The sequence below is a fragment of the Pecten maximus genome, chromosome 19 (genome assembly GCF_902652985.1).
Source record: "Pecten maximus chromosome 19, xPecMax1.1, whole genome shotgun sequence".
Taxonomy (NCBI): Eukaryota; Metazoa; Mollusca; class Bivalvia; order Pectinida; family Pectinidae; genus Pecten; species Pecten maximus.
This window is the reverse complement of record NC_047033.1, coordinates 9,580,985-9,591,758: the sequence shown is the minus strand read 5'-3', so window position 1 is coordinate 9,591,758 and position 10,774 is coordinate 9,580,985. Positions and strand designations below refer to the sequence as shown.

Here is a 10,774-nt window from a genome sequence, read left to right as displayed (position 1 = left end):
GATCGTTCACTCTCTATCCTATGTCCTTGGTTTAATGATGACCCCCATCTATCAAACCCCTGGGGAGGGGACCGGACCATATACATATGGGAGGATTTGCTTTCATTAAAAACTGGGTCAGGAGTTTTGAGAAATGAAAATTTTCAATTGCTTACAGCCTAACAGAGGATGCCTCACAACAGGTGATTCCAATAGGTCACTTGAAACTTTGTCTTATGAGGTAGGCATCTCAGGTAACCTAACAACTGATATAGTGTATAGTAATAGCCTACAAGCTCTTTGACTATAAGTAAAATAAACAAAAACACAAATGTAGTGGATCACAGATAGAAAATTTACTAAAAAAAATCCTTCCCTATATAAAACACCCTTTATCAAAATTCAAACTTTCTGCCTTCTTCAGAGGCTAATGTTCTGTCTGTTTCATTTCGTCTAAATCTTCGCCCAATAGGCTCTAAATCATTATAACAGCGGTCCCAGACTCTCTCAATGGCTTCTAATGCTTTTTCCTTGGATAGATTTCGACTCATCATTAGGGAGTACATGGCGTGGCCGCGAACACATTCCTGTCAAACATAAAAAAAAAGGAAGTATTACAACACATAGGTATCAATTAGTCAATTAATTCTCTCATCATGATAGCGTCTGTGGCAGGCAGTAGTGGAAGTTACGTAATCATGACAAATTCCTGTGTGTGCAAAGGGTCAAAACTCTAACAAAAACGGAATACTGATATGAGGTTTGAACTCAATATGTAATTCATTATGATAAAGCTACATACAAAATCAAATTGATCTGACAAGAGGTAGTGAAAAACAAATCTGTATTACTTATGTGCAAAGAGCTACAATTCCAGTCAAAATTTGAATAGTAATTCATTATGATCAAACCACATACTAAGTTACAAATTGATCTAGAAAGTGGTTGCAAAAGATATTCTGGAAATCTTAAGTGACTGACAACGATATCTCCAAGTGTTTGCCTTGCTTTGCTGGTGACAAAAGTAACAACTAAACTAACTAAGTCTAGGGTGAATACCAAATACAGGTAATGTACATTACTGTCAAGAGGACACCTATTATGAAACAACATAAATAAACTTTATTTTAAAACAATTGCAAAGCAAGTTATTACTTATATTTATCGTTGTTGGCCTGGATGGAGACGAAGAGTCTTAGTGTGGGAGAATAAAGGAGTTTTAGGGGAAAACCCATGTGGTTGGGCAGTCAACCGTGGTGGCCAAGTGATTAAGTGTCCCGACACTTTATCACTAGCCCTCCACCTCTTGGTTGCAACTTCGAAACCTACGTGGGGCAGTTGCCAGGTTCTGACCGTAGGCCTGTGGTTTTTCTCTGGGTACTCTGGCTTTCCTCTACCTCGAAAACCAGGCACGTCCTTAAATGACCCTGGCTGTTAATAGGAAGCTAAACAAAAATAAACCAAACAAATGGGCAGTCGACTTCATATCTTGTCACGTCTGATCGGGGAATCAAATCCTGGCCACCTAGGTGAAAGACAAGTGTTACCAACGCACCACCAGACAACCTATAATGATACAATACCTTTTGACTGTTATCCAGGCCCTGGCTGGTTACACCACACATGACGCCATGGAAGAAATCACACTGCGTAAGGTTAGCAGCACGTATCTGAAAATTTGAACAGAGTCTCACATCAATGAAATTAAGTTCTTATTGAAATGGTGCCTATTATCCTTTCAACCACCTTTAAGTTGTACATTATTATAGTAGTAGTTTTGTTTGTACTATGATGTATTTATAGTCCTCAAATAAGCCCCTCCCCTAGTGTAAAGGGTTAGTATCAAAGTTTGGGGAGGGAGTATTTGTGAACCATTTTTGGCTGACTATTTTAAAATTGCTGATTCTGCAAAATGAAGTCGGTTTATTTTTGATCATATTTACTTAAAATCTTAAACTCATTTGACCAATCAGAAGACATTCTTACGTACCCATATTATTCCTTGTGCCACATTTTACCTATCTACCAAATGTTATCAAAATCTGATAGTATCTCTACAAAGTGAGAAAATATCAACATGTATGAAAATTAAGGTATAAAAACATTGATACAGCTTTGAAATGATACAGTGTTATTTTAGAGATCTCATTAAAACTTTATAGATGTTAGGATACTAATCTATTACAGTGTACATGTAATACCTCATATTATGAACAAAAGTTGAGACAGGGCTTTTTCTCACTGGTTTGGGATGGGATATTTTTGTCTTATTTTGGGAAGAAGATTGGTGAATTGGGCAAGAGTTTTCAGGAGTAAACTGCCAATTAGGTGAATTTGACTTTACAATTATCAAATAATTTCAATTGTCAATGGGGCCCATTAAAAGCCCCAAAATCCCTCAGAAAAAAACCCTGTTAGGGGCTTTCAATATATGTTATTGATTCAAAACAAGATGGTATGGATGAATATGAATGTAACACTATATGCTCCACCCTTCCCTCCATGAAATGACAGGGCATTAATGTGGTGCTATGGAGTCCTATTGTTAAAAGCATTAAAACAAAACTGTCATGAAAATAAGCTGGCGACAGTACATATGTGACTCAGTTCGGTACATGGTATATCATGTGACTCACCTCGGTACATGTTATATCATGTGACTCACCTCGGTACATGGTATATCATGTGACTCACCTCAGTACATGGTATATCAAGTGACTCAGCTCGGTACATGGTATATCATGTGACTCACCTCGGTACATGGTATATCATGTGACTCACCTCAGTACATGGTATATCATGTGACTCACCTCAGCACATGGTATATCATGCGACTCACCTCGGTACAGGCTATATCATGTGACTCACCTCGGTACATGGTATATCATGTGACTCGTGGCTCACCTCGGTACATGGTATATCATGTGACTCAGCTCGGTAAATGGTATATCATGTGACCTAGCTCGGTACATGGTATATCATGTGACTCACCTCGGTACATGTTATATCATTTGACTCACATCAGTACATGGTATATCATGTGACTCACCTCAGCACATGGTATATCATGTGACTGGTGACTCACCTCGGTACATGGTTTATCATGTGACTCACCTCGGTACATGGTATATCATGTGACTCACCTCAGTATATGGTATATCATGTGACTCACCCCGGTACATGTTATATCATGTGACTCACCTCGGTACATGGTATATCATGTGACTGGTGACTCACCTCGGTACATGGTTTATCATGTGACTCACCTCGGTACATGGTATATCATGTGACTCACCTCGGTACATGGTATATCATGTGACTCACCTTGGTATTTGCTATATTATGTGACTCACCTCTGTACATGCTATATGATCAATATTCTTGTAATCTACTTTAGCCCTGCAGTCATCAAATGCATGTATCAGTTCATGTGCCAGTATATTACAGTAACCACTAGACTTCACTTTGTTTTGGCAAAACACAACCTGTCAAAAAGAAAATGAGACATTATAACTTTTTGTGTGGCACCAGTTTTACTACATTATTGTCAACAGATATATATATACCAGACGATATAGAATAGTTTTACCTCTCTTGAATAATAACTTGTTCTGATTGATCCCTTTTGATGCCACTAATCAGCCTCCAGGAGGTTCAAACTTAAAAATTATCTATATAAAAATTTCATCCACTGGGACTACATTGAGAGGAATTATGTTGAAATTTGACAAGCAGTTACGAAAGTACTTTGACCCCCTTCCCCCCTGGATGACCTGCCCTTACATATTTGATCCCTCCTCTTCAGTCATTGGAGGATCTGCCCTTATACATATCTGACTTCGATTCTCTTCCTCCGGCCTCTGGAGAATCTTGCTGTCCAAATTTATTTGACCCTTTATTGCCTTTTCCCACTAGTGAATCTGTCCCTATATACATTATATATCTGCATTACTCCTTCCCTCAGTCCTCTGGAGGATCTGCCCACTAGAGAATCTGTCCCTTTATATATCTGACCCCTCCCCTCAGTCCTCTGGAGAATCTGCCCAGATATATTTGACCCTCACCACTGAGGATCTGCTCCCTATAATTATCATCTGAACCAACCCCTCAGCCCGCTGGAGGATCTGCTCCCTATAATTATCATCTGAACCAACCCCTCAGCCCGCTGGAGGATCTGCCCCTATAATTCACTGCTTTGATATATACATGTATATATTTACCATTGTATGGCACTGCCACTATATAACCCTACCAATTCAGTTGCGAGTTCACCAGCTTATGAACTGCCAACTGAAATTTGAATTTGAAATTTCAAAAAAAAATCGCATGACAAATAAAAAATCGCAGATGGTAAATATAAGCATTGAACGGCTTTCAGTTGGCATTCATAGTCAATATGAATGCCAACTGGACAGAGGCAAATTCAACATGAAGCGCTTCATGGAATTTGCCTCTGTCCAGTTGGCATTCATATTGACTATATGAATGCCAACTGAAAGCCGTTCAATGCTTAAATGACTCCTGCCCACAGCCACTGAAAGTAATGAACCTTCATATTTGACCCATCCTTCAGGGTGGCTTGGATCTGCACAATTTTAGATCCATACAAACAATTAGATCAAGAGAAAGAGAAACACATTGTCGATGGCCGACAGATGGATGTACAGGGACTCACATTTAAGTTAAAGTTAACAGAAACATTCATTTTCTATACAGAATGCCTGTAAATTTTCAACTAAGGAGGGTTTCAAGAGAACAACCATCTGTGACTTTCTTGTATTATAAGTAATTGATGTGCTTGTTCTATACTTACCTGTCTCGACCGAAAATCATACGCTGCTTGTCCCTCCGTACAGTTTTCACAGGTATAGTGTCGTTTTTGAAATTTGCTGAAAGAAATTTTTATACATTTTATGAGTTAACGTATGAATCTGTATCTTCGGATCAAATAAATGTAGATGTATATCTTGTCAGATGGTTGCAACAGCAGACTAAACAGAAAACAGAAATTACTCATTTAAGGAATGAAATTTGCTTTTTCAAGATTCATGAGGTCATAACATTGGCTTCTGGACAACATGAATAATGGTTAATATGTCCATAAAGCCAATGTTGTTATGACCTCATAATGTTGAAAAAAATAAATTTCATTCCTTATACCATATTTACATTATAATTATTTTTGATTTGATCTGTTTAAGCGTCCAATGATCCAATACATGTACATGTATTTTACCTGGGAGTGACGTCAGAGAGAGAGAACAGTCATTTTTTGCAGGAAAGTGTTTGTTTGTTAGTTTGTTTTTGCTTAACGTCCTATTAACAGCCAGGATCATTTAAGGACGTGCCAGGTTTTGAAGGTGGAGGAAAGCCGGAGTACCCGGAGAAAAACCACCGGCCTATGGTCAGTACCTGGCAACTGCCCCACGTAGGTTTCGAACTCGCAACCCAGAGGTGGAGGGCTAGTGTTTAAGTGTCGGGACACCTTAACCACTCGACCACCGCGGCCCTGCAGGAAAGTGTCGGACAGTTCTAAGCACACTCTTAGTTCCCTTCATAATAGCAACACAAACAAAATGTAGTTCCATCTACAACACTTATTCTATGAGATTTTTATGTTTTGATCATCAAGGCGGCCATAACATTAGATTTATGTAAATATTACATAGATCGTATTTATTAAAAAGGACACATGAAGACGGCGGATAGTACTTCCTGTGGTATTGCTGTCCCTGACAATACTACACACCGTGTTATGAGGCTAAAGTTGTTATGAAAAATAAGTAAAATTGTGGCCAATGCTTTCAAGCATACTGATTGTAAATATAATGTAATATTACAATGCACAGTCAAACATGCTTGATCAGTCACACTGAATAAGCTGGCGACTCCATTATGTGGCCAGTCTGTGGTCTGCCAAATAGAAATATTTCAATTAAATAAGCGATCACCTGTCTAATAAGCCCGTCATCGAGTCCGGAGGTATACAGCCAAGATGATCACATGACCAGAGTTTATTATCAATTGTCACATGATTTGTTTTATTTACGATGATTTTCATACTCGGACCCTTCACACTTGTCGAGTCTTTGCATGATTAAGTGTTATCACGCAAACCATCAGGATGCATGTAATTTTCATATGGTCAGGATGACCTTTTGTATAAACCAATCAATTTACTACTTACAGAATCTTGGAAGTGAATTTTCCTATGTGCGAAATAGCATGACTATAGTGATAGCTTGCATAATCTGTCAATCTAATTAAAGTCATTTTGTCTAACAAATAATAATACATGCTGTATAGAAGTGGTTAGCTTCAGATACATGATGCGATGAATGGGTGAGATCGATGACAGCGAAAAATTGACAATTCCACCTGAAAGTGAAATATCGAGATAATAAAGGTCACCAGAATGTGACCCCTTATGCAATGTTGTTAGATGTTTATGTAACGTAGTGAGATTGAACATCTATATTTTCATTAGATAGTGAAAAACTTCATGTGAAATGTAGCAAAAAACTACAACTGGAGATTTTTTCAGAAGCGATAAATTTATAAAAAAACTTAGTTTATTTGTTGCGAGTTTCTGATGAACCTGGTTTTAGCAGCCACCTGTCTTAAACAGCCATTTTATGTTGGTCCCTTGGGTGGCATTACATCTCTTAAATACATTTGAATAAGTTAAATTACAGGAATGGCTAAAATTACAGGTTTGATGTATGACAATTTTATGACTTGGTGTATTCACTAATTCTTACCATCCATAGCTTTTTAAAGCATTCAATATCATGGTTATCGTCATATCTGAAAAATTAGAAATAAACACAACATATTAATTAATTTACCCATGAATTGAACTAAATATAAGTTTAGTGTTAGCTCCTTTTAGCAACAGGTTACAAAACCTTTATATCTAAGCATGTCAGTAATAGAATTGGTGATGGGCTTAAATCCAACTACATCTAGAAATATACAGTTATAATCAATTGCTGTATGCCACACTAATTTAAATGTAGTTAGGAGATGTACAAACTACAAAGTGTAATGTGCCTATCATGATATCCATATCATAAAAGAGGCAGGGCCTACAATGCGCAAATAATTATCATGTTGGGAAAAACCACTATATATAAGTATAATATATGTAGCCCAGGTTAACATATCTGGGCCTTTGTACCTGTTATTGTGTGAGTGTGGTAGAATGGTGTATGTGGTCATGTGTGTAGTGTGCATGTCCCGAGTATATCTCAGGCTTGAACAGTGACGAACGGACTGTATGACTTGCCACAGACTTTACTCAACACTCCCTTCCTACCCGCCCTAAGCCCTGTGTTTCTACCCGCCAACAGACACTCCAGACTGGGACTCGCAACAGTCCAGATCGGCGAAACATATGTATCTAACATTGTTAGCGCTGGAATTTATGCAACCTTGCCTATAAGCTATTATACAAAGTATACCAGTTAGTTTTGTTACTAAAAATAGCCAAAATCACTCAGCTGAAGTTAACTTTTTAAATAGTTTTGTCCACTTGACAATTTTTTCAATTTTTCAAATTCATAATCCAACTTTTTAACTGTATCTGTTGGCTGTTTTCCCCTACATGTGTACCTGATTATAAAATAATACTCTGAATAATTTCAGATAAAAATTATGCAAAACACTCATAATGAAAGGTATATTACACATATTTTTGGATCATTTTACGATCCACCTCTCATTACCATGCTGGGTTAAATTATCGTTCAATTGAAATCTTATTGCATATTGTACATGTACGTACAGCGTGTATATACGTGTCAGTCTGGTGATGGGCCAGAAATAACAAAACTTCAGCAAGTCAAACATTGATTAATTAAATTAATTAAATTAAGTGAATAGGTCATTAATGTGACGAACATATAAGCACAAAATGTATTTATTTGAAATAAGTGTGACATGCGCAAATAAATTACATCAGAGATATAGGCCTATACTGTAGCATTTAAGTCAATGACTTGTTACATCAGCTGATTCTCACCTTTGTGTAGACAGTTATAAATTCTCTGTTCACATTTCCTAGTTTTCGCACCGTATCGAATTTTTTCGTATGCGGTCCGCTCTTTCCCTCTTTCTGGAAACCATTTGTAACCATAATTGGGGTCTGTTTTGTCTTGTTCATTTTCCTGCAGACTTGAACTTTCCTTTTGATCTGTCATCGTCAACCTTCAACTTGTAGTTGCCGGTACATGTGCAGAATAAGACAATTCGCCCCACTCTAGGAGTCAACGACACTAACTCGGCCATGATATAATATCCAGATATAAAACTAAAATACAGACATGATGCAATTTTTGTATTTAATATTGGTGTAATTTTGTTATAGCACATTAAGCATAGTTATAATAAAATAAGGAAACGGTAAATTTAATTGATTATCTCTGTTAAATGTCCTTGTCAAACGAACTCGCCCAAAATTTATATTAGGGCGAGTTGATAAAAGAGCTACATCGAAGGGAAGTAATCCATATTAGATCAAGGTCTCACACAACTAATTATTTCACTGTATGTTATTACCAATGACTCAATCCCCTCAATCGCTCATTTGAAGTTCAAATGTTGTGAAATTCATATCATTACAGTGGACAGGGGAACCCCCACCTGGGGAATTCCCGCCTTTTTACACCTGGATTCCTACATCTTTTTATTTATACCAGGAGTGTATATTTTTGATTTTCAAAATCTCAAGACCCTACTCTTTATTCTCGTATATAGAAAGTATCCATTGCATGTGTTATTTACTAAGGAAATAGCTACAAACCCAAGAAACACATTTTCTTCAGGGGCGTGGTTCACCAGCTGATTGGCTGAATTAGTTGTATGAGACCTCAAGCTCGTGGCCTAAAACACAATAAATGCACATTCTGGTCAACACATGATAAATAAAAATAATAATATTTCATAACTTTACAGAACAAATCTAGTTTTCATTTCATGCTGTATAACTATTCAAATTGAATTTACAATGGTATGGAAAATGCCTCATGACCTGCATTTAAGAGAGATATATTTATACAAATCAGATACAAGGTACATGTCACCACGTACCACCTTTATGGGAAATTGCGGAAAATTACAATATTACTGCTGAACGTTTTTTATAACTCACTCTGTCCTGCAGCACAATCAAGCATAGAAAGCACGTCAAAACAAAGTGACATTACTAGAAAAATTATTAACATATATCTAGACCTGAAATTCACTTATGTTTGTATTTGTGGTCTGACGCCTTTATCTATTCTCATATTGATCATAAACATATATAGTTTTCTAACGGGGAAATATAAGGTAAATACATGTAATTCGATGACGAGATATCAGCTTAGTAAGGGTCATCATACAAAGTTAGTGTACTACTCTAGAAAGCCTGCGATATGGATATAGGGACCTATCAATTCAGGATACGTATTACCAAGTAGGAAAAAGATATTTTAAAAATTGTTAATAAAATGTGTTCGATTTTGATAAGATTGCACGTTATATATACATGTAGCTTCAACAGGGAAAGTGTGGGATTCAACTTCATGCAGAAGAGTGCGAGATCAAAGATATGAAAACACATGTACATATACGGTTGTTCACAAGTTACTAAAATGTACTACTACGTATAGTGTAAAGATCTTGCCAGATACCGCTGGACACTAGCCACAATTCAACCAGTTTCATCTGATGGGACATCGATCCCAGTCCATATTCACAGCCGAAATTTTTTAGTGATGGAAGTCACACATTGATCGCGTGCCCAGAGGTTTGACTTGGTTTGGTATCGCTTTATCTAATTACGTCATATTAACACAAGAAGGTTATTTTGGAACGCTGTCCACAATGCGCACATACCTTGTAGTGTCATCATACTGTAATGTACAACAGGCCACGTTAGAGATAGCTATCACTCATGTAATGAAATATAGGAATAACTAACCCTTTCACACATAAATAATTTTGTCTCCAGATGTCCATTCCTACTTCCTCTAACTTTATTTTCATTATCTCTGCTGTACAAAAATAGAGGTCCGCATGGTTTAACGGTCATTTTACTATAAAACGCAATTTACTAGTCCCAGGGCATGAACTGAAGAATATTGAAACATATTATTTATGAACAATCAGGTAACAAAATAAATGGCACCGTTGCCATGTCTTCTGTTAAGCTTTGGAATGATGAAACATTCATAAATAGTACCAACAACATTCCCGAGGAGAAACTATTAACATACCGAACAGTCAAAACCAGGAACAAATCTTTCAGAGGAAGAATACAGTTAAGAATAAATAGATAAACTTTGGAAGAATGAAGAATGAATAATAATAATAAGACAGATTTGTGTTACAATGGAATTTAGCTATTGTAATTTTTTTGTCCAGTGTAGAGGGGCGTTGACGACACCGGAAACTAACTTCAGAAGCTTTAACTTTTAACTTACAGAGGCCGTATTCTGACAAGGCTGAAATATTATATTCCCCAAATCCCTACCAATGTTTACCTCAATTGCACTAGCAGCTGACTAGTGGAACTCGGGAAGTATTTTTTTTTCCAAATTGGATTAAGTACCGACCCGATAAATAACAGCACATGGTTAAGCCTGCATTTTTATCATTTAACGTCCTTTCGACATCTATTATCATTTAAGCATGGACGGCTTCTGTTGTGAATTTGAAGAATGAACAAAGAGAAATACTGGATTCCTGTCTGTTGAATGAGAGACTAGATGGCAATTTTACCGAATGGTTCCCTTAAATATTTACCATACCA

General features: G+C 36.9%; 1 protein-coding gene across 1 annotated transcript; it reads right to left on the bottom strand.

The window, feature by feature from the left end:
- Positions 1–313: 313 nt before the first annotated feature.
- LOC117317898 (mitochondrial inner membrane protease ATP23 homolog) lies at positions 314–8,246 on the bottom strand. The gene is made up of 6 exons (XM_033872867.1): positions 8,003–8,246; positions 6,741–6,786; positions 4,793–4,868; positions 3,333–3,464; positions 1,563–1,649; positions 314–566 (listed from the first exon to the last, which is right to left on the bottom strand). Exons 1-6 carry the CDS (start codon positions 8,178–8,180, stop codon positions 375–377), a joined length of 711 nt encoding a protein of 236 aa, XP_033728758.1. The 5' UTR covers positions 8,181–8,246; the 3' UTR covers positions 314–374.
- Positions 8,247–10,774: the final 2,528 nt, after the last annotated feature.